The 25,497-nt window shown below is 39.0% G+C and overlaps 1 protein-coding gene across 2 annotated transcripts in view; it reads left to right on the top strand.

Moving 5' to 3' along the window:
• Nectin3 (nectin cell adhesion molecule 3) overlaps positions 1-21,443 on the top strand; it is a 117,249-nt gene extending 95,806 nt beyond the window's left edge. Inside the window, exons 8-9 of one of the 2 annotated variants that reach the window (XM_023702064.1) lie at positions 16,788-16,850; positions 18,390-21,443. In XM_023702064.1, coding sequence (XP_023557832.1) covers positions 16,788-16,850; positions 18,390-18,563 — 237 coding nt within the window. In that variant the 3' untranslated portion in view covers positions 18,564-21,443. The remainder of the gene's footprint in view (positions 1-16,787; positions 16,851-18,389) is intronic. The other variant, XM_023702066.1, reaches the window with a different exon arrangement.
• Positions 21,444-25,497: the final 4,054 nt, after the last annotated feature.

The raw sequence follows: 25,497 nt of genomic DNA, 5'->3' as shown, positions 1-25,497 counted from the left end.
ATATATATATATATATATATATATATATTCCTATATGTAAAATTGGGCAAGCTTTAAAAGATGAATGTTAAAAAAAATAAAAATAAAATAAAAGATCAATGTTAAAGTGTCACTGCTGTGTTTTCTGAAAACAACTCAGTCATCCACCATGTCCAGCTAAAGGTGTTACACAGGTATGTGCGGTCTACTCTACAGATGTTTTTAGAACATTTCACAAAATGCAGTCTGCATTTTGTTGACATTACTCTTCTAAATATTGTGCATCTTCTCCGTGCTTTGAACTGAATACAGATTCAACTAAAATAATATTTTAAGATAAACAAATTGAGAACTTATCCTTTTCTTTCTAGACAGTGACCGCATATTCTGGCTTTTCTCCATGAGCTCTGCATATAGACTTTTAAAATCTTCTGATCGTGTATTCCTCCCCTATGTGCAGCAGCTCCTTCTTGCCTTTGATCCTCTCTTCCTTCCAGCAGCCTCACCGCAGTGCCCCTTTCAGTGACTTTGTCCCTGTAGCTACAAGGACGCGCAGGCCTGTGCATGCAGGTGCATATGGTAGATTTTATTCTGGAACCTTCATAGTATGATGTAGAAGCCTAAATATTGCTAAGTTAAAGTATGGATGTATGTAATAAATATGTTTACATTTTGGATATACAGAAGGATAGAAATAAAAGCATGATCCTTTCAATCCACTTTTTATAGGGATTAGGGAGGCTAAAGTTAGCTTGGACTTTATTTTACAGAAAATAAATCTATATTGCCAAAAGCTTGTATGTAATAGAGCCATAATATTTGTTATGAAATTCTCCACCCCAAAATTGTTATCACGTGATATGAACATGCACAAAGGTTGACAGTTTCATTTTCCTACAAACACAGGAAGGCACCTAAACTTATTTGGGAAAAGTTATACAGGTCTTTCTCAGTACTCTTGTGTTTTATCTTGTGGTCTTCTGTTTTCTTAAATTCTTTGAGTTCAGAATGATGTTACAACAAAGCACTGAGCTGCTTTGGAGGGCAAGTGCTAGAATTTTATGACTTTTGGAACTATTTAATGTAATCTTTGTTTCCATTCCAGTGGCTTACACACAAATGCCACATTTTTTTTTAAAACTAGGTTACAATCAAAAACAAACAATTAGGTCTTTTTCTTCAAAACACAGATGGTGCTCATTCTCTTTGATGCATTAAGGAAACAAGACTCCTTCCAAGTGCGCGCCACTCTTCTTTAGTACAAGGTGCTTCATCTCTGTGACCCTGGAGGTCAGCTTCCCAGCCTGCAGCTGCTCTCCATCTTCACATGAGCAGCAGCATCGTCCATGTGATAGCATTTAGCCTCCCCTCAACCCTTTGCGACTTGTTATTTTCAGACTATGAGGAGCTTTCACCTCTTCTGGATCTTTTGCCTGTAATCATACCTCAGTTTCTCATCAGGATCTTCTGCAGAGCCCCATAGGGTCTTGTTCCTCTGTTTCAGTGCCTGGCAGTCCCACAGCCTTTTCTCCCTGCGCCTCAGGGGGGCCTTTTCAGTATCTTTAACTGGAGCCATTCTCTCAGAACCCAGGAATCTATGTCTTTGTCCTCCCTTGGAGAGCAGTCATTTCCCCAGTAGCTGGCCCCTGCAGTACACTCCCTTCTCCTGTTGAACCTGCATTTCTTTCTTCTTTTTGCAGTTGGAAAAATCTGGTCTGTTTTTCAGAATGAAATTTGACCCTTCTCACTCTTGTACTCGATCTGTAATAGTAATCTCTTCTGTTGTGTACACTGCTATCCTTTTCACAAATACATTCTTTTATCTCACAAATTTTTAATAATGTATACAGGTTGCATTTATTCTTTTTTCTTTTTACTTTTTTTTTTGCACTTGTCTGAAGCTTCTGCATACTTGATTTCCACTGGTGTTCTTTACTTTCTCTCATTTGTACTCCTCTGCCCCCTACTCTGAATAAAATCCTGGACTTACCTGGGCTCTAGGAATTTAGCCATTAGCACAAGCACCAGCAGCTACCACCACACATTAAGATTCCTCAGTCCTAGTCTCCGTGTGTTGCCCCAAGCTTGGACTTGACAGACTCTGGAGGCTTAAGCCTCTCTGTCTGGGCCTGTGTGCTCTGACCCCACCATGCCTGACCCAGCAGTCGCAGTGTGATCCAGTGATTTTGGCCTTCTCAGCAGTAAGATCTATTGCTGTTGGCCTTTATAGATAGTGCTAATTGCTTTAGCCTCTGGACTACTGTTATTCCTGTGGTCTTACAGATTCCTAGTGTGCTCTACTATTTAAAAAAAGAGTATACTTTTTTTAAAAAGTAACTCATATATTCTCACCCACTTTCTGGTCTTCTTCTTATTTATTTATTTATCTTTTTGAGGCAAGGTCTTACTTTGCAGCTCAGGCTAGCCTTGAGCTCACTTTGTAGCCCATGATGGTCTTGAACTCAAATTGATCCTCCTGACTCAGCCTCCTAAGTGCTGGAATTACAGTTCTGTGGCACACCTGGCTCTCACATTATTATTTATAACATTTTTCTCAATATGAATAGTTGTCTAGTGGGAAAAATACATTTATATGTTTATCCTTGTAGAGGTATTTTTAAATATATGAAATATGAATCTTTTTTTAAATTCAAAGATTGATTGAATTCCATCAGCGAAATGGCCGGGCAAGAAAGAAAGACAGACAGACAGACAGAGACAGACAGACAGAGAGAAATGCTGTCATTTGCAGCAACTGTAGGGCATTATGTTAAATAAGTCAGGGATATGAAGACCTACTGTATGCCTCACTTGTATGTAGAATCTTTTTTAAAAAGTTGATTTCATAGAGGTAGTTGACTAAAAGAGAATATTTAGGGAAGAATGACTCTTCATTATTTCTATAACAAGGGTGATGTTTACAATGATTTATTACATATATCAATATAACTAAAAGATTTAAAGTTTCCCAACACAAGGAAACAGTACCCCATAAATATGTACAATTATGTGTCAAACGAAAATAAAATTCCAAAGTCTGAATTCCAAAGGCCATCTGATCTTTAGATAAAGTTTTAGATAAAAGGTCATAAGCTTCTGTGGTGATTTGCATATATGATAGTATTAGATAAGCAAGTGGTTACCTACCTGCAGTACACTGGCTGCTTTGGAAGATAAGGAAAGAATAAAAGCCTAAGACAGACTTTCCACTTGCTTTAAACAGCTTTTCTTTGTTGTTTAACTATTTGAAACATAAGCCACATGAAAAGAAGATTATAAAATCCTGGCAAACACTGGCCCACGGGTTTTTTGCATTCTGATTAGTAGAGTATTACCAATGATGGCAAGATTATTGCAGAGGATTGACCCATTAATTTCCTGTCCACTCACTTCTATAAAAATATGTGCTCATAGTTAGTAAAATCAAAATTCCTATCAGATCTCAGGATCTCAGGATCCCACCCAGTGTGACACTCATTAATGCTGTGTGTGATACAACTGCATGGCACTGTGGGAAAGGCAACTTTGACTTTAGGATACCTGCTGGTGGCTTTCCCCAAATAGTGCGAGTTTTAACTGGGGTCATCCCTAGGCTAAAGCCATTCTAGCTTATACCGGAAGTACCGTACACTTAATGAATATTTCATTAAGTATTTTTGAGTTAGTATTTATAAAACAATACTTAGTTCCTCTGCGTTTCTCCAGAAGTACGTATTTAGTTCTTTTTTTAAATAATGGAGATGCTTATATTGTAGGAGTGATAAGTTAAAGGAATGCCTTTGTGCAGTGGCATTTGCTCATTTATTCAGACTAAATAGATGACCTATTATTTATCATTGTTAGCATATTTCAGGATCCAATAGAAAAATACAATATATTTGACCATATAAATTATGCGTGGACACAGAGAAAAATGCTTTTCAACAGCTGTGTACTCTTGGTAGGAAGTGTTTTCTTTCTTTCCATCAAAGATGCATCTGAAAAGAAAAACATCACTATATAGAAACAGTATATTCACAGGAGAGTGGATTGAAGACAAGAAACATCTTTGACTCACTAGCCAGGCGATGCATCTGCTGGAATGATCCCATTGTTACTGCCTATTATGGCTTATAGAATAATAAGCATTAAGCTGATAGATTTCTGTGTTTCAGTTTCTGCTTTTGTATTGTAGCCTGAATAATACAGGAAGCGTGTTGGTAAGGAAATGTTTCCTTTATCATTTTCCCTTTCAATAGAAACATATACAAGAGATGTATCTGCACTGAGTTATGCACTGAGTATATTCCTGTTGTTCCATGATCCTAAGTGTTCAGCATTGAAGTTTTTAGGAAACACTTTCTTGTTTTTAATTCTTTAAAGAGTGACATATATCACTAATCACATAGATATTCTTAACGGAGCATCTTTTTCCACCGTTGGGAGTTAACGATCAGCAACTTATTTTTCAAATTTCTTGAGACTATTAAAGAAACATGAAAATGATGTTTCTAAAATGAAATAATATTTGAAATAGGGTTGCATTTTCAAGGAAGGAGATACACTCACCTTTTGAAATAAATGCCTAAGTTTTCTTCTTTGATATTTACTGTAAGTATAGATCTAGACTACTTAAACGCAATAAAGAAGTTCAACATTGGATTAAGTTGGAGATGTGGGAAGGCCCATATAATTTATCTCTTGAGAGGAACTGGATACTTAGATGGTGGTTCTCATTTAGCATGTAAATTTTTATTACAGTATCTCAGTTTGCACTGAGATAGTTTTTAGCATATTTTCTCTGTAAACACATTTCTTCGGTAATGGGGTGCAGGCAGAAGCATAGAGTACCACACTGCCCAATAAGGAAGAGGCAGTTCCCACCTTTGTGAGGCTATTTGGGAGTGTGAACACAGTTATATTAACCAGTAAACATATAAACTGAAGGCTTATGTTGCAGAAACATTTGGTGATGAAGTGGGATGAGTGGGCAACCCACTCAGGACCCTCTCTGCCTTTCTGTCAGACGGAAGCTTTTTTCCTACAATAAATATAGTCTGCTCTTTAAAATAAAATGATACGAGTTCATAATCAGATACAGCATTAGGACACAATTTTAAAGAATAAAAATGAACGTGTGACAACAGTGGAAACATTCTGATATAAACTGCAGTATTCATTACTTATAGGAAATAGTGCATGAAATGCAAAACCCTTTGATTTGTGCTCCGGAAATGGCTAGGATTTATGGCTGTGACATCTTAGAATTGCATGTAGGTATGTAGTTTGCTTTGAAATAATTTTCTGTCACTTTTATCATCCATCTGCTTTAATTAGATACTTTGCATACATGTTACAATTTAAGTGAATAACACATTTTGTGTATTTTAATGTAAGGATTAAGTGAGACTGTAAACTAAGATAAAAAATCTCATTAAAATGTGGGTTATTAAATTTCAGTTTGAAAAATTAAAATCTATACAATGTCTCCTTGCTAGAAGTGATCAATATATTTACCAGTGATACGAAGGAGCATGCCCCTCCTTTTGGTAAGACACCATATTTAACAACTAAGATGTAATAATTCTGTGGTGACTTGCCAAAACTTCAGTGCTACTTTGTGGATAAAATCTCTAGTTCTTTTATCTTATAAATAAACCTTAAGGTGTAAGCTTGCTTTTGAAAACTTTTCCATGAGATCCTCTTCAGCAACGTCATTACAGTCTTTGCTATGATAAATTAGATAACTGATCACTATATTATAAGGTACTAACTATATCATTATAAGGTATAAGCAGGCAACCAAAAGAGATAAAGAATGAAAGAATAACCTTTAATTTAGTTTTCCAAAGTATTATCCTACAACTATGATGACTGTGCATTCAACCCTGGGCTGGGGCAGATGAAAAATCCTGAAGGTCTCATAAATGCTCAAGAAAAGCCTTTGCTTCCCATCCACCTCATCAAAGCTGTAGCCCAAGCATGAGTTACAGTCATCTTAGCCACAGCTTCTGCTTCCTAGATGAAGACAAGCCCCAGCAGGCGGCCCAGGAGGCCAGTGCGGATCCCCCCCAGTCTTCACCTCTCTTGGTTGTGCCACCTCCTTGTTCACTTTTTTTTTTTTTTTTTTTGCAGAACCAGGGATTGAACTCAGGCCCTTGGGGAAGCGCTTATTTCACTGAGCCATTTCCCCGGCTCCTGCCACCTCCTTGTTCAGATGCTCTCTGTCTTCTTGCTTTTTCTTCCCTTTCTGCAGTCAACAGTGGGCAGTTTTTTGTAGTAATTTAAGGGACAGACTTTGGAATTCTATAAATAAGAATTTGATTCCTGGATCTATAAACTTGTGATGTTGTACATGCTAAGCCTTAACTTCTAAAGAAGTTTAGAAGCTTCTAAAGAAGATAAATCTGCAGTATGTGAACAATGGTAATACTGCCCATGGTGAACAAAGTAATGCATGTACATACAAAACATCTTGAACAATGCTTTTGTTAAATCTCACACATATAGTTACTGCTTCAGGAAATAAAGTAAACAGATATGTTAAATCTCTGAGGCATTTTCAGTTAAAGACATTCTTCTAAAATTGTGTAATAAGGCTGGGGAAATAGCTTGATGGTCTAAGTGCCAGCTGGACAAACACAGGGGCTCGAGTTCTGCCCTTGTTGTGCTGGCCCCAGAACTCTAGATGCGCCATGTGGGCCACCGAATTTTGGTGTGGTGGTGCACTCCTATAATCCCAGTGCTGGGGAATCTGAGACAGGAGGATCGCTGTGAGTCAGAGCTGCTTAGCAAAACCCTATACCAAATAAAAGATTTAAAAAATGGCAAAATTTTATAGTAGAAACAATAATGAAGGCTTGTCAGATAGCTCAGTGAATTAAAGTGCCTGCTCAGAGCACAGCAGCCGGATTCGATCCCAGGGAACTCCCCCGGGAATGCTGAGACAATGATTGAGACTGGGTGTGGTGGTGCATGCCTGTGATCTCAGCACTTGGGAGGCTGAAAACAGGAGAATCACAATGAGTTCGATCTACTAGCAAAACCCTGTATTCCATGTACTAAATACAGAAAGAAGAGAGAGAGAGGAACGGACATACAGACAGACAAATTAGCGGATGGAAAGGGAAACAATCTTTCATCTTGAGGGTTGGCCAAATAGCTCAGTGGATTAAAGCACCTGCAAGCAGGCACAGGGACCAGGGGTTCGATCCTCCCACCCCCTGGGCCGACCCCCCCTCCCAGGGCACACTGAGATGGCAATTGTGACTGGGCGTGGTGGTGCACGCCTGTAATCCTAGCTCTTGGGAGGCTGTTAATAGGCAGATCACTTCAAGTCCGATCTAGTAGTGAGACCCTGAACACCCTGTACACCCTTCCCTAAAAAAATAAAAAAAAAATAAAAAAAATAAAAAATCTTTCGTCCTTATACAAATGTCCCATTGCCAAAACTGACTCTATCGGTATCTGTCTTGACCCTGACATCATTACTGAGCCAATCTTCTTTCTTTCGTTAATTCAAGGCTTCTTACTTTGGTCAGTCTTTATGGGAATTGTGAGTACCTAGGATCTAGAACCTGTTTTTATGGTGTTTACTCCCTTTCCATAAACCATTTAAAACCTATATCTTCCCTGTGCTTTACAGGTAGTAATCCAGAACACAAGGGTTTCTGTCTGATTAGCCCAGGTTTCCCAGCAATCTAGCCTGCAAGTTATGGTGTCCCTAACTAGAAGTGGGAGTCAGAGCAGGTCCTATGTGCCTATACCCTCTCAGCAAGCAGTTGCTGAGCTCCTTCAGTGAGAGCAGGTCATGAGGGGCAGGAGCAGCCTCTCTGCAGCCCTCTCTGGGTTTACAGTGGAGCCCTCAAGGGCTGAAATACACGGACAGCACAAAAAACTCAATCTTATTTTATCGAGCATTGGGAAATGGTAGGTGTGAGCAGGTAAATCTCAAGTCCTAGGATCAGATCCAAGCAGTCTTTACATACTTAATTTGTATAATGCATGGTTCAGTCTGCATTAATTGTCATTGCAAATATTACAGAACTAAGAATTGACTTAAAACAATAAGGAAAACATTTCAAAGTTAAAAGGAAAAGGTTGCTTAACAACAGAGAAATTCTGTTGACATTCAGAGTATACTTTATAGACTTTTCAGAAACTATATTCCTAAACACCTTTGTCTTTTATGAAATCATATATGAGTTGAAAATAAAAGACATTGAAGCATGAGTATTAAGTGGACCCTACCTTTGTTAACTAGCTAGCTGATTAGCTCCGTCACAAAGACCTCCCAGGTCTTAATTCTAATTTATGTCTCAACAAAATTACAAATTATTGCCTGTCATAAACCTTTTAGGTTCACTCATGAATGCTTGAAACCAGCAATGTTAAATCTATGAATGTCGAGGTTCTGCTGTAATAATGAGACATTCATGTGAATAACTTGCCCATATCTGTAATTATCGTGGAAAGTAACAATTATATATCTCATTAAACAAGTACCTAATTAATGTTGTTATAAATTGAGCTTGATTAGAATATAGTCTTTATAGTTGTTGTTCCTACCATGTGGTCAGCCTCTTTTTATTAGGAAAGTGTAAGGGAAATCAACTTTTGATTAGCAGTTTTATTTAGGAATCTCTCTGTCTCTATCTCTGTCTCTGTCTCTCTCTGTCTCTCTCTCTCTGTCTCTGTCTCTCTCGCTCACTCCCTCGCTCTTGCTCTCGCTCTTGCTCTCACTCTCTTTCTTTCTCTCTGTCAAAAATGGGGTCTTGCTTTGCTCCTCGTGAACTGCTCAGTCTATGTGATCCTCCTACCTCAGCCTACAGAGTAGCTTAGACAACAGGCACATGCTGTTGCACCCTGTTCAGTTCACAGTTACAATAATGCTTTGAGTTCTTGCAGTGTGGTACTTAATATATAGATATATAATAAAATATATGCTGTGAAGGACCCATGCTTGGTGAATTGTCTTTCTTAGCTAGTTATTGATATATTTTTCTCTGAAAATATAAAATCTTAATAATATAAAATTATTAGGTCAGTCATTAGATCACAAACACGAAATGCAGATTATTTTAGACCATTCTTTTCAAATATTAGTATTTAAGTACAAATTTTTCAGTACAAGCATTTGAAGTATAAGTCTCTTCATTTGAAATCCCACAATTGGTAACTGAGATATAATTATTAGGCTGGCCACATAGCTCAGTGGACTAGGATATCACAGGGACCAGGGTGGGCTATCAGAGGATCACCTCGTGTATGTGTCACGTGTGTGGGGGTGAGCTCCCATCCTCTGGGAGCTCTGCTTTGGGCAACACAGTTGTTCATTTTCTAAAAACCTTTGTTTCATGTATTTTGTCCAGTTTGTTAGTAGTTTGTAAGAACATGGCTAGCCTGGTATTAATTTTTTATCACTTTTTTTCCTTGGGGAACCAGGGATTGAACTCAGGCCTTTGCACTTGCCAGGGAAGCGCTTATTCCACTGAGCCATCTCCCCAGCCCCTAATTTTTTATCACAAATGGAGCCAGAATTAAAAGTGTGTCTCACCTGTCAATATTTGGACAAGATACATTGATAGAGTAAAACCTTTCCAAAGGGCTTGTGGTAGAGAGGGGAGGGGGCAGGAGGGAGTAATGAGGAAGGGGGTTAATGAATTGAACTGTGTTTTATGTGTGTGTCCCACCTCCCCACAAGGCATATGATCACATACTATATCCATGTTTTAATTTTTTTTTAATATATTTAGTACAGGGTCTATAGGGTTTTACTACACAGATTAGGCTTATAGTGATTCTCCTTTTTTCAGCCTCCTATGTGTTGGGATTACAGGTGTGTGTCACCACACCCAGTCTCAATCACCCAACTTCTCAGTGTGCCCTGGGGGCAGGGCCAGCAAGGCATGCCAGGGATGGAACCCTAGTCCCTACATCTGTCTAAGCAAGTGCTTTAATCTGCTGAGCTATCTGGCCAACGCTTACATCCATGTTTTAATGCAAAAAAAAAAAAAAATCAATAAATGCCTTCTGGAGGTATATCAGAAGAAACAGAAGTGCCAGGGGACACAGCATCTTGTAGAGAATAGAAGAATGCAGATCATAGAGCAAGAACTGAGCTAGGAGGGAATAAAGTTTTTTGTAACCCCAAATCCAGAAATCTCTGTTTGGATCTTTAGGAAAGGAATTTCAACTAGAGTCACATATTAACCTGAAATTCTAATTGGATAGGAAAAAAAGGAAGAACATGATCATGTGATCAGTACTAAAATCAAAAGGATAATAGAAGCACAGAGAAAAGTAAACTAAAAAGGAAAGCACAATGTAAACGTTGTACTATCAAGAGCTCAGGAGCTGAGGGAGATGGCTCAGTAGAATAAGCATTCCCTGGCAAGCATGAGGGCCTGAGTTCAATCCCCAGTTCCGCAAAAGAAAGAAAAACAGATCTCAGACTTTCCTGATAGGCATAAGAAGGTAGTGAAGAAACCAAACAAAATTGCATGCCAACACTGTTAAGTGCACTATTCATTATTTATGTGTTCTATAGAATATTTACTTGTCTTAGTTACTTTTATTTTATTGCTGAAACTTAATACCAGACTTAATACCCAAAGTTAAAGGAAAAGGCCATTTGTTGAGCTCACAGTTTATACAGATTTTATGCCATAGTTGGCTGTCTTCAAGGTAGAGTGGCACATGGCAGAGAGGCCTCACAGAGAGGAGCGATGTGTGGCACCCACAAGGTAGCAAAAGCAACAAGGGAGAGACAAGACTTCCTGTCCCTTGTGTTGCCTGTAGGCTGCTGACTCTAGGGCAGGCGTAACACTCATACCCTTAATCCTGCTCAGAACTGTGCCAAACTAGTCAGTGGACTGATTTACTAATTACACACCCTTAATCCCAGCATGACACTGTCTAGGTGCAGCCACCTCTCAAAAAGTCCTGTGACTGTATGAGGCTTTAGGAAGACATCTAGGCGCAAAACATAAGATCACTCATTTCATGGAAATTAGTACACATGCATTAAAACATTTAGCTATGCCCAGTGTGCTGTAAGTGGCAGACAGAAACCCAGGGATGCAACAAGGGAAGCCAACGAGGACTCAAAATAGCAGGTCTAGATAGCAGGTAGACTGAATCGTTGGCAAGCGAAGTAATGGAGAAAGAGAGCTGAAGTTTAAGAGCATGGTGTGGAAATCCATGTAGTTGTGGGAGTGATTTGCTCACGTGGGAAGGCCAAAAAATGAAATGGAATTAGATAAACCATTATTGTGAAGATCAAAGCCCCCACAAAATGGTGTCACAAGCAGAGGGGGAGAAGATAGTAATGTAGGTGCCCAAGTCCTCAATGGAACACTCATGATCATAGCAGATGGCATGGCTTAAAAATGTCCTAGAGAAGGTAGATGTCAGGAATAGCAGTTAGAGAGGATATGCTAGGGCGTAGCTTGAGAAGGTAGCAGCATGTATGTAAAGAATAGTGTTTAAGGTATGTAAATCACAGTGAATTAGGCCAAAAAGAAGTATGGTTCAAAAGGGAGAAATACAGAGCTTTGAGGAGATGAAATTATAAAAGAAGATAGAATACCAAAAAGACTTTATATAGAAATGGAGTAAGTGGACCCAATTGGTGTTCTAGTTTGATGATTTTCTACTCTCAGAACAGTGTCCCTCTTTGGTAGGCTTATGAAAATTGCTGCTTGAAATCTTATTTCTGTAATCTCTGAGAATGAGCACTAAAGTCTCTGAAAGTTCTGCTTTGGGATTTAAGAATATTACCAATATGGAATAAAGGTAGAGTTAAAATACTAAAGAAGGAAAGTTCTAGTATGTTTGTTGGGTAAAGGACATAAAGTTTTTACTGAGATAACAACTCAAACCAGAAAAGCTGGTATTGCCAGTGGGACCTTGGAAGCCAGGAACCAGTCTACAGCATTTTTTTAAATAAAGACAGTGTGAGTTATAGTGCAGTAGAAATTACTGCAATGTAGTACATGATAGTAGGAAAACTGAAATACTTATTACAAATTCAGAAAGCCTAAGGTTTTCTAAGAAAAGATACTAGAATAATAGAATAATATATACTGTGTATTCAAGTGCAAAGATACTAATTTTACTTAATACATATATATTAAGGACCAAACATGTAAGGTATTCTGTAAGATGAAGACATTTTAAAGATTGTGGTTACTAATTTCTTAAAAATATGAATATGGGATAATAGAATTTACTCTTTGATTATGGGAATGCAAATGATATATTCAAGAGGAAAACTTACAAGTTTCTTACAAAACTAAGGAGATTCTTCCTATACAATTTGGCCATCACACTCTTTGATATTTATGCAAATTAAATGAAAGCCTATGTCCACATAAAATCTGCACAAAGATGCTCCTTTGTTTATAATTGCCAAACATTGGACACAACCAAGATGAGTGTCAGCAGGTGAGTGGATAAACTGTCATCCATCCAGACAGGTGATGGACTGTCAAGTCGTGAGAAGGAACACACTTAAAGATATACTAGGAAAAGAAAAAAGCCAATCTGAAAAGGCTACAAAATGAAGCACTCAGATGAAATTATGTTGTAGGAAAGGCAAAACTATAGAGAGAATAAAGCACAGTGGTTTCCCTGGGTTGGGTGGGAAAGGATGAACTAGGTGGCATGGAGAGGTTTTTAAGATTCTGGAACTGGGGCCAGGGAGATGGCTCAGTGGAATAAGTGCTTCCCTACCAAGCGCAAGGGCCTGAGTTCAATCCTTGGTTCCACAAAAAAAAAAAAAAAAAAAAAAAAGGTCTGGGGGCCTGCCCCGTAGCTCAGTTCCTTAAGTGGCTGCTTCAACAAAGCAGTCAGGCTCAAGTTACTGTGGTTTGATCCCCACAACTCAAGCCAGCCAAACCTGCCCTGAAGGCATTTGGAGAAAAAAAAAATTTTGGAACTATTTCATACCATATTATAGTGGTGGGTCCATGTAAATTACACATTTGCTGGGATGCACAGCACAGGTACAAGAGCAAACTGAGGTGAACGGAACTTGTGATAGTGCTGTGTGGAAGGCTGATGCTTTGTGCAGATGCAGCCTTCATGCCAGAGTGTGATGGGGCAGGGGAGGGAGTCTTGTGTGTGTTGAGAGGACAGGGATAGAGTGTGAGAACTCAGCATGTTTTCTGCTCAGTCTTTCTATGCACCAGTATATGAAACAGTACTAGAAACTTGTTTATTCATTAGAAAAGCCAGTAAATTTCAACATTTCATTTCAACAGTGGAAAATGTGTGGGCTTCTGTGTGGTGTAGTGATTTCATGATGAAGATTTAGCACAGGAGATGGAGAAGGGAAACATGGTCTAGTTAGTATGCGTGAAGATTGTAGGTCTACATATTCTCTTCTCTCTTCCTCTTCACCTCCTACCCCTACTTCTCCTCTTTCTTTTCTTCTTTCTTCTACTTCCTTCTCCCTTTTCTCATTCTTCCTTCTCCTTTTCCTTCTTTTCTGGACAGGTCTTGATCAGCTAAATTGCACAAATTCAATCTTGCAACTCCTGTCTCAGCCTCCCAGAGTGCTAAGTTTATAAGCATGTACCACTATACCTGACTATATTTGTTTTTTCCTTCCTTCTTTCTCTTTCCCCTTTTTCATTCCTTCACTTCCCCCTTCCCTACCTCCAAACATGACAAAAAGATAGCAATCCTGTTGTTTATAAAGTCTAAGGCTCTCTGACATCTGTATTGAAACAACATTAAATGAGTGCAGCCCATGCCATTCCCTAGTGTAGTTACTTTGCTGCTGATTATATTTCACTGGTGGTCCCGCACTGTGGCTACTGAGGATGAAAGGGTGTTCTCAGGTTTCACTGATGGTGCCCAAATGTTCAGTAAAAAGCAAATGATACATTATTTTCTGGTCATGTTAAATTTAGGATTTGGAATCTTATGAACATAGAACAGCACCTCTTCTAGCCACATCTTTTCTTGAACTCTTGGAGTCATAATGGCTGTATTTCTAGAGTCGGGCTTTCTTCCACGGCTGACTCGACCCCACTGTCCACACACTGCTGCCAATGGGCAGAGATAAGCAAAGGCCACACTGTGGGCACCTTTTCTTATTGTAGTCAGAGGTGGTTCATGATTATCATCCTAAGTTCCTCTCTCTTTTCTACAGAAGCATCAGAAATGGTCATCAGAAATCTTTCATTGCCTTCCACATAGTTCATACTATATATTATTTTGGAAGAGGAGGTTGCTTAGAACATTGTCATTTAAGTTTTTGTTTTCTTCTACAAAAATGTCTGAAATTAAGCCAGACTATTAGACTTATGGGAGTATGGAAGAAAACAGTGAACAAATTGTGACCTGACTTTGTCAGAGGTTCCTTTATGCTCATAAAAGAGATAGTGCTTCTGACGGCTTTTACTGACGTGAGCTTCTAAAAATCAATACAAATAGGTTTAGGTTTCATTGTTGCAATACAAAGAGTACTTGAAATTTCTTTTGTTAAAGAAATCTTTGTTAAAGACATCCTGAAAGAATAGGTTAGCTCCAGTGGCTTATAAAACCTATACCCACCCTCTCTCCAAAGAAGTTTATAGCTTCTCTGCCTCTTATCAAATTAGACTGCATGAGTGATGCAGAATCTTTTCTTAATTATCTATATTAAAGCAGAAAAGAACTACAGGGATAACCTATAGCAGCAAAGAAAAAGAAAAAAGAAAGTGTCATTTTTAATTTATTTCTTCTAAGTCTATTTTTCTTGAACTAGGACCAGCTACATAACGTGGGTGGCCTAACCTGAGTGAAAAATGCAAAGATCCCCTTGTTCAAAACTTAAGGTGTCAGTATATCAATACGGGCTGGGTGAGAGGCTTGCCTTTGCTGGGACATGGCCTCTAAGTACCTCCCTGGTGTGCACAGTCCTCGTAGGGCATGAGCTTTTGCCCTGGCCTTCCCAGACCCAGCACTCTAGATCTTGCCATGTCAGGAGTGGAGGCTGCTACTGCATGAGGGGTGCCAGGGAGCCCAGGCATCAGGATACAGAAAAAGACACCTGGACACGGAAAAGCACCCCAGAATCATACTGAATAGGGCAGAGACAAGAAAATGTTCACACATAACTTGTCATATGGATAACTGTTACACAGAATATGAAGGATTGATGATAATTTAGATTCTAATCAACCCATGAAGTGTTGACTTCTTGTCATTGTGGAGTCCCACACCAGGATATGTGGATAGCGCCTGACTGTCCTAGTCTGAGTTGCTACAACAAAATACCATAAACTTCTTAGCTTGTGTTTCTCTTTCCTGGGAACATGGAGATCAAGGAGCTAGCAGATTTGGTGTGTGGTGAGGCATTTTCTTGGGATGACAGTTTCTCACTGCAACCTCACAAGGTAGGAGTAATCTTGGTCTCTTTCATCCCTACAAGGAAATGAATCCCATTCATGAAGTCCCTTCCTTTCTAACCTTATCAGGCCTTACCCACAAAGTGTTACCTCCCCAAAACGATCACACTGGAGATTAGGTCTCAGCATGTGAGGTGAAGGGTGCACAAACTTTCACATCATTGTAATAGCAGGCTTGCTCTTTACTGAAGTTGGGAAATAGAAAGCCAAAGGACTGTAAAGCAAGGCAGATCTTGATGTGTACTATAATAGAAGTATAACTCGCAATAGGAAAACTGAGTGAGAGATAGCAACTTTGACTGGGAACGGAGAGCTGTTCTGGTAAGATGACTTTGATCTGGCCATGATGGGTGGGTAGTATATTAAATGCAGACCTTAAAGGGCAAAACTTCCAGACCAAAGGGAAGGCATGAGCAAAGTTAGCGAAGTGCAGAGCATGTTGACAGATGTGTGTGCACACTGCGACATTCAGACATGCTTTGCATTCATATTATGTTCACTAAATGCCTATTATCTAGGCATTGAACTAGAAGAAAGGATTTGGAATAAGCTAAGCCATGTTTGAACCACAATCGCCAACTTATTGGCTGTGTGATTAGGGATAGTTTACTTAACCCCTCTGAGCCTCAGAGTTAGTCATCTGTAAATAAGACATACAGCTTTTATAGAATTATTTATAAGCATTAGATGAGATAATGTATGTAAATGCACTAACCAGAACTCGCTGTCTAGTGAGGCAGACAACTGAGTAAAGGAATAATTGTGATAAAACGTGCTATAAAAGCTGTCTCTGCCTGAGGGTGTGGCACAAGACTTCCCAAAGGATGTCATATTTGAAGTTGAGATCTAAAGTGTTTAAAGTATGTGTTTGAAAGCCAGAGAGAAGTTGAGAAAGATCCTTCTGAGGTTAGAAAGTGGTGAATCCTTTTATTATCTGTGGGTGGTGGCTGGGGATAAGAGAGGAACAAACAGGAAGATAAGGATGACCATATAAGTGTCCACAGGTAGGCAGCACTTCATTGCCCCTAACCCCCTCTTCCCTACTTCAGTCTGTCAGACCACTGCACTGGAAAAAGTGGGGAGGACTTTCTGTGCTGAGCTCTTAACATACAAACAGTTTTGCATGAGAGCTTCGGCTGTAGATGTGCTGTTTAATTTTTTGCTAAAAGACATCTAGAGTCAGGAAGGGGAATGAAACAGAAAGGGGGGATGGGGAGACAGAGACAAACAGGGAGACATGGGCCAAAAAGGAAAGAAGAAATAGTTGCTTTTGTCATCCTTCCATCGAAAATCAGAATGCTTAATCAGTAGACATTTTAACAAGATGAGATTGGCTCTTTTAAAAGCAGGAGTCTTGCTGGTGTTGGCGATACATTTCACCATGTGCTTGGTAGTTTAAACTGCTTGTCTTTTTCTGTCTTCTACCAGAGTGAACACTTACCTCTGCAGACTCCATTCAAAGAAAGGGAAGCTGGCAGTCTTCTGCCTTCTGTAAGTAACAGGGTCACATTGTCTCAGTCCAGAAGTATCTGGGGGCTAACATACTTTTAAAATATCATTAGAAGTTGCTGACTTGAGCCTTTTACAATTCAGCATATTAATAAGACTTTCATACCTCGTTTTTACACTTTTCTTCTGGATGGTTAAGACCAAGATAAAACAAGACCTATATAACAAGAAATGTAACTTTTGTATCTGACAAGGTTAGTCAGTTCCCCTCAGGATTTACCCTGAAGCCCTGTACCACAGTTTGTAGATCCTTTGTCAGTGTCAGCCATGTGGATGAGTCATGGCCATTGCTTGACCAGTTTGCTCTCTGTGAAAGCCTGAGAGAATGCTCTCTCCATGTGACTCTCCTTAGGCACACTCTACATCGTCAGTCACTTTCCTCTGTGGCCCCATAATATCCTACAGATAACCCACTACTATTATGGACTATTGGCCTATGTTGAATTAGGATTATTTTGCTGAATTCACACACCTGCAATATTTAAATAGCAATGGAATACCCATCTCTGACAAAATTAAACCAAGAAAGGGGATATAAATGAAGGACCATTTTGTATCTGTATATACAAAATAGGATAGATATACAGCTACCTTCTCTTAATTCAATGAGAAGAAAGATTTGTACTAACGGTGTTTGGACAGGAAATCATGTCTGCATCTTGTACTATGAGTAACCGCTATGAAGACAACAATGCACAATGCATTAATTACTGAAACTGTCCTACTAATCAGTTTTGAAACTGTCTCATTGCTACTTGTTTCTCAATAAAATATCATTAGATGTTCATAAAAGCTCACTGTAGATGCCTCCTTTCCTATTTTAGTGTGCTATCATTTGGTAAAGTCCTTGAGCTTACTTACATTAGAAGTATTACAAGATTATGTCAAAGAAATCTCACAAGTAATCAAGTTTTATGAAACCGATAACCAGGCAGAAGGATCTATACCAGTGATACCATGAAGTTTCAGGAGGAGTTATGGGTACAAAGTCAAGTGAAAAAAAGAGAGGAAAAGAATATTTTGGGCAGTATTTCTTATTCTTAGTTTTTTGGTCAGAAATAGATATGGGCACATGCCATCTCATTTTTCTGTCCTTTCCCTAATTCCAGTGTTGAATCTTGAGGTTTATTTTACTTTGTTTCCTTAATTGGCTGTATATCTCAATACACAACCCAGTGTTGGGCCTTGGTTGAGAGACCTTTGAAGTTCACATCCTTGCTATTCTCTAGTTATTCTCCTCAGCTGATATCAGCTCCAAATTCCAAAACCTGAAACTGATCACTGTACCCATTGGTTATAATTTTATATTTAGGAGCCACAGTTCATTCTTATTCAAGTATTGTGAATAACACATTACTGGAAAATGATCAGTTGGTGAACTTTACCTCGCCATTAAATTCCTTGTGGGATAATAAATCAGAGACACAGACTTTAATGAATTCTATTTTTGCCTGTTTTTACCAAAGTGCTGCAAAATGCAAACAGCTGCTCTTCTAACATAAGCAATGTTTGAATTTTCAGAATGGACTAAATAGCAGCAGATTTGACTATGAAGATAATACAGTGGGAGAAAACGGAACTCAGCAGATGTACCCCCTTTACAGTCACGTGTGCTATGAAGACCCAAGTACTGGCAGATGTCAAAGCACCAACCCTGAGAAAGTCTACATCAACCCACGAGAACACTATGTGTGATTTTTCTCATTTTCCAATAGGTATTCTAACAAATGTTTAGTCTTAGATTGGGGAGAAAAAGCAGGCCAATAGCTATTTTATTCTCTCATATAACAGTCCCAATCTAAGAGTATTAAAAGTCTTGATGAATGGCTTAGAGCTAATAGCAGAGTTCTTTCCTTCATTAGGGGTTTCTTAACCACCAGCTGTGTTTGTGAACTTGACTGTAGCTTTGTGTGTTTCTGTGATGCTGATGTTTAACTACTAACATTTGGCCTAAGATGGAATGTTCATTTGAAAGTACAGCATCTGCCTGTGATGACTGCAGTTATTCTTCTGGAAGACAGGCCCCAGCTGGTAGTGTTAGCCTCCTCGAGTCTCAGGCAGCCAGCCTGTGCCTCTGTAATTCAGAGGGGTAGAAAAATGAGTTCAGAATCCATTTCACTAGTGTTTAGCTAGAATTTAGATTTCCCTAACATGCAGAATACGGTTACAGTACCTGTGTACAAAGGGGAAAGAGCTGGAGAAAGAGAAAAATTTGCTTTCTATCCACAACAACAACAAGCATTGTAAAGCATTAAAATGTCAGTGCTTTTGAACTTTCCTGTTACTGTATAAGGTCCTAAGGGATTCGTAGTTGCCCCTGTTACCTGTTCACTCGTAGCTAGCTTTGTGTTGTGCAGGTTCATCTCTTGCTCTGCCTTTGTTCCTACAGTCCTGTTGTTTGCCTCCAGATTCACCTGTGTGCTGCCTAAGTCCTAAAAGCCCCACTACATGGTGTCTAACCCGTCGTGCTGTCCCTTTCCTCTCTAGTTCAAGCTCAGCTTTCACTTCTGGAGTTTCTTCCAAACTACTCTCAGTCTGCACAAGCTTTTGCCACCCTTCTGCGTGCTACAGGCCATTTATCTTCCATGTTTTATCTACCTCAGAAAAGACAACTGGAAAATCGCCATGAAATGACTCCTGCCATGAAAAGGCAGCTGGAAAGTTTGAAAACTTTTTTTTTTAATGAAAGCTATTTCGATATGCAGTGTTTGCTAACTAGTATGTCTTATATCCCTCCTCCACTTTACTTGGTCAACAAGAGTGAAGATATGCGAAAAAGCATGGAAGACAGTGACTTACCTATTAGGGTGTCCTACAGTACTTTGACATCTGCAAATGTCTGCTATGAGAGTTCTCATCTCTCTTTGTCAACTTTCCTCACTGAAATTAATAGTAGTAATTACAGTGTGGTGAGCAGAGACAGAAGGTTCCCAGGTACCCATGTAAGTGTCAGTCACTTTCCCTCACATCTTAAAGAAAGTGTAATTTTACTGTGTATTTTGGAACTTGAAGTATATCACGAATGTTCTTTCAAAACTTACAAGCTTGTCATCTACTTAAAAAAAAAAGTAACATACACAGTGAAATAAATGGGATAAAGCATGTTTCAAAGCTATAGTGCAAGGGGAAAGGAGAATGTTAGCATATATTTCAAATGAGATGCAAAGATACTTTATGATTCATGTTATGCTGTTAACTCTTTTTTTTTTTTCCTTTTTCACACAAACTCTGAATGTCATTCTACAATATACTCTGCCCTACAACTTGGGTGACCCAGAATTCTGGGAAAAATGATGTTCATATTCCATCTCCATGCTTTAGCTAGGTAATTAGCAATTTTAAAGGCAATAGCTGCAGAGCCTCAAAGGATAAATTCTAAAGATCCTCACTGCTAAATCCCTGTACTACCTCAGAGTAAGACTTCAGTGCCCTTCGTATAAAAGAAAATAGTCAACTTTACTATTTAAAATGGTGTTGCTGAGTTAGTGTCACTAAAGGTATAGGAATTTCGAGATATATCTCCACAGTGTTGCATAACTACTGTTGTTATGGAGAGGATATGGTGGGGCATTGCCTCTACAAAGCTTTGAATGCTTGGGATGGTTTGGGGAAACAGGTTGTTGAGTTATCTTAACACAAACACTCTGTGAACACAGGAAAACTACAGATGTCTACATTTGCCCCAGAGAAGGGGATTTGGAAACACTGAATTTCAGGAGCCCTCTATCCTGCCTCTGCACAGTTCCATAAGGAATTCACTGTCTCACCTTAACATTCTTGGTTTAGTTATAAAAAAGCAATTTTAGGGTGTAGACACCTCTCATGCAGAAAACTACTTTAATATTGTATTTGCCTGTGAGCTGTGACATTTCTCGAACAAACTGGCAGATTTAGTATATAGCTACTGGCCCTTGTATCAGCCACACAACTCTGTATTAGCTTATAAAGAGTTAGGAATCTTAAACGGCCTCCCATCTGTTCTCTCTAAAAAACCTCGCTAAATAAAGAAGAGCTTCAAAGGATTTGATCAGCCAGCCGGGTCCTCAACCAAAAAAATACCATCCAAAATTAGCTGGGGGGTCTCTAAATGTGGAGTCTAGACTACTTGACAATGCCATTTAAATTTGGAAGTTGTACTTATGCAGGTCAGTGAAGTTAGGCTGAGGTATATGATTCACAGCTGATATTAGATACTCTTTCTATAACTAGTATACTAGACACACAAACAGAAAAATATCCGCACGGCATGTACTGCTTTCGGTTGTATTTTTGGATTCCAAGGAAAGGGGAGCATGCCCACCTTAAACACAGCCCATATTGCCTGTTTTCTATGTAGGCCATCCCCAGGTTGCACACCACACTAGCTCCAAGTGTCTGCACCATCAGGATTGACCTGACACAAAAGATTAAGAATCCTAAATGGCAGTGATGTATTATCTCCTCTGTGAGGGTTCTCCCTCCACTTAGCCTTTGTACATGCTCCAAATTTAAAGAACTTATTGCCATTTGGAAGGATGTAATACAAAATTCTTACCCATTCTAGGCTGCTTTATAATAGACAAGCAGTAGTGATTTTTTAAAAAATGCTGAAAACCAAATGAACTGGCTTCCTCGTTACCTTCTGTGTCCTTACTCATAGGAATAGGAAAGACATCATTCTTCCATTGAAAATTATTTCCTAGTAAAGTAAAAATCACACCTTGGTTTGTGATTGTTCATTCTTTCCCTGCACTGTGCTGGTTTCCTGGTGCTGTTCTTCATGTACAATAGAGCCTGCCTTAACACTTCCTGTTCCCTGTGGTGCAGAGAATAGGCCATTATTCTAGCAATCAAAAGAACAGGTTTGATTCCTGGCTTTTTGCCTTTCTAGCCATAGACTCTTAGGCAATCCACTTGTCAGTTGTCCTCATCCATAAAGCAGAGATTGTAATACCTTCCCAGTCAGCCTCACAATTGTGGTGAGAATTAAACAAGGTGAGAGTAGATGGCAAATTTTAAGTTCTCATCAAACTGTCAAGGACCTGAGACTATCTTACTGTTTGGTGTCAAACCTAAACTTCCAGTGCCCTTGCCAGTGTCTACAGTACTGAAATGTAACCAGGGGAGAACCAGGCGGCAGCATCGAAAAACCAGGCAGCAACACGGAAGTTTCAATTTGACTTCATTTAAGTACATCTGGGTGCAGGTGGCAGATCCTCCTTTCACTGTAATGAACATCTGTCAGATGGCAAGCTTCATAACTGATTCTCAGCCTTTCAGTTTGCAAGTATATGTTGCTATCACCAGTGGTTGCTCTCATTTTACAAATTACTTCTAGAAACAGCAAACATTATGCAGTGAGTAGTGTGGACACGATTCTAGGGAAAGCACCCTGCATGTGTCTGGTCCCTGAGTAGGACAAGATTCCTGCTTTGTCTTGTATGCAGGAGCCCCTCATGGCATGCAAGGATAAACATTACTTCTCTTAAATCTTTTTTTGATATGAGGGAATAAAACTGTCTTGATTTTCCTTATTTCAATGCAGAGACATAAAAGGTATATGGAGAAAAACCTAAGAAGTGTTAAAAATGAAAGCAAATGCATATGTTTATTTTCAGTGTTTGACTTCTGAATACTCAGAAAGATTCACCTGCATTATATTAACCATAATTACAAAAACAACCACCTAAATAATTAAAACCACTCCTTCCCACTTGTTTTAATTTCGGTGGGCAGAAACATCCATCAGCCCTTCAGCAGCTTAGTTCTTTGATACACAGAACACAACACTCTGCTTGTCAGGGGTAGTAACCCTTGTAAAATGGACAGCTGGAAAGAAGGTAGGCCTGGGTAGAAAGCCAAGAGAGGAGTAGGCAGGTGTGACGTAGAAATGTGAGGGTCACCATGGGTGGCTCAGCTCTGCTCCTCTTGTTCCTGCATTTTACTGGCAAGGCCTGCCTTCCTCACCAGGTTATTTACAGACCTTCTAGAAGACTCAAGAAATTGCATCCCTATCAAATAAGAAGCTAATTATGACTGAAGAGATCTTGTCAAATCCATTAAAATGTATGCAGTTTGGATATTCACAACTATGGTAGTGTTTTAGTAGCCTTCTATCGATAAAGGCTTGTGAGGGTGTATGTCTTCTCTTGCCCTCACCAGGTGACACTTTGCACACAACTCAGGTCTTAGACCAAACACTGAGTCATGCATGTTCATAAGAAGGCAGGCTTCAAAACAGTTATCCAACCTGTTCTGTAAGCTTGAAAACATTCCAGCTCTGTCCTATCATTCTAGACATTGCAGCAACATTCTACCTAAGAGTTTTATTAGCAGTGAGATCAACAGTACTTGAATAGATTTAGGCAGACAACCAATCACTATTTGCTTTTACATTAAATGAGTTTGGATCCCTGGTCCACTGGGCTTCATGCAAGGGCTAGACTGCCCTACCATATTGGAGTCAGTCCCCATATCTTAACATCACCAATTTGGCCACAGAAAATACTCACTTATGAACAATGTCTCTGGTGTTGAACTGCAGATAAAGGTTGCAGGATAATGGCCTCTGAAGTGACTAAGGTTTTCAAAGGCTACAGCTCTTGGAGGGTATAGTCCTCATAGGGTACTTTTCGTATTAAGCAACCCCCTCCAGGGTATGTATACAGATGAACTGACATGTTGAAATAATTTAAAGAATTACACAATTTTAATATATTTCTTAAAGATTTCTCAGGTTTTTCTCACTCTTATGTTTGGGTGGGGTGAAACTATTCCCTGCTCTAAAGTCATCAACTTGCTGAATAGAATTTTACTGGCATTAAGCCTGAAAGGCAGCTTTTTCTTTCTAGGGTGTGTGTGTGTGTGTGTGTGTGTGTGTAAGAAAAATTAAAAGAATGTTAAACTTTTGCTGTTTAAATTTCCAAGGCATTCGTGTATTCTTACTGCATGTTAGTTGTATTAATTACTCCACTAACTTCCACCCTCATTGTAGTTTAAAGTTGAATAGACTAGAATGAAAAGACATTTTGAAAAACTCAGAAGATACTAAACATCCTTCTGTCATGAAGTTTCAGTTGGCACCATGGTGTAGAAGTTACCTGTGAATCTCAGGAAGAAGGGAAACTATTAATGACAAGTATAACACATTCTCTAGCTCAGTCCACTGTTTATAAATTCCATTGATCATGATTAGAATATCCCAACCAGTGTTTAGAGGCTAAGCCTTTGATCTATATCAAATGACATGTGTCCCTACATCAAAAAATAGTGGTTACATTCTTGTCCTCCAGCTGGGAAGCTTAGAGTTACATACCTGAGTTTCAGAAGAACAGATGTTCTGAATATCAGCACCATGTAAATGTGTGGGAAAGCAACAACTCCATGAATTAGCAATAGGCAGGGTGCTAACCACTAAGTCCTCCTCTTCTATGACTGTGCTATTCACATTTGATGCATGCATATGATTTACATAGACATGTCAGTTGGACCCAAGAAGATATACTTTTGGACTTAAGGTTACTGTCAAATTGTAGTTACCACTTCAACAAGCCAAATGCAGTTTTCTCAGATATTTCCATCTTTTGCTTTTTATACTGGACTGGCAGTTGCCAATTGCAGTTTGTTGTTTTTGTTTTTTCCCCCAGCACTAACTGCCACTTAAACTTTCTGTGCTCAGGTCCCCGGTGACCTGCCAGCATCCTTGATATTATGACCTACACTGCTTGTATTTATTACCATGGCACTGAAAGGCAATTAGAGGCAACCTTGAGGGGAAGCCTCCATGAGAATCTAGAACATCAGATTTGCTACGCTGACTAGAATTATGGCCGCTCCTGTGACATATGTGTCTGACAGCCATAAAGAAATGTTTTATTTTTCTCCTCCAGAGGTTAATTTTTCTTAATAGCTTGTAGTGTATCTGTGAAGCCCTAAGTTGTACATGATTTTCCAAGTGAATAGGCACCTTTGTTTTGGTGTCCAATGCCCTTTCTGATCTTGACAAGTTATTTTTTAATCTACCCTAGCATATTGATCAGGCTAAATTAAATTCCTCTCTCTTGTCTTATTGATGGCTCAGTGTACATTATATATTAACTAGAGGCAGCAGCAATTTGAGCTGAATGCCAGCTCTTGTCCACATTGCACTTCATTTATGTATTTGCTTTTTTCACATAATCTTGCAAGAATTTATTGCAAATATTCTTTTTGGCTAAACATTTCAATACACAGACATATGTCTTCTTTGGTTTCATTGTGTACTTGAAATTCCAAGTCCTTTTTCAAAATAAGTTAAGTAGCTGGAATTGCTACTAGATCCCTGGATTATTCCACTTGTCCATCCATAAAAGTCCCTGTTTATCCTCTACCTTCTGTTTCTATTTCTAAGCCAGTGTTCTAAGATATAACATCTGTTCCAGACTATTCACTCTTTATGTAGTCTTAACCTCTTAACGTCTTTAGTTCTTAATTTATTCCTCTAAGTTAGTGTTCTATATCATGGGGGTTTTACTGGGGGGACAAGGATAGACTGCTCAGGGTTTATATTCAAGAGAAATCCTTCTTTTAAAGTGATTTTATAAAAGCCCCTTGGCTTAGGAATGAGAAACTTTATATGTCTTTTTGCTATTCTTGTTTTGCTATTTTTCTA

This window comes from Octodon degus, unplaced genomic scaffold (genome assembly GCF_000260255.1).
Source record: "Octodon degus isolate 3935 unplaced genomic scaffold, OctDeg1.0 scaffold00007, whole genome shotgun sequence".
Classification (NCBI taxonomy): domain Eukaryota; kingdom Metazoa; phylum Chordata; class Mammalia; order Rodentia; family Octodontidae; genus Octodon; species Octodon degus.
This window is presented reverse-complemented; position numbering and strand designations above follow the sequence as displayed.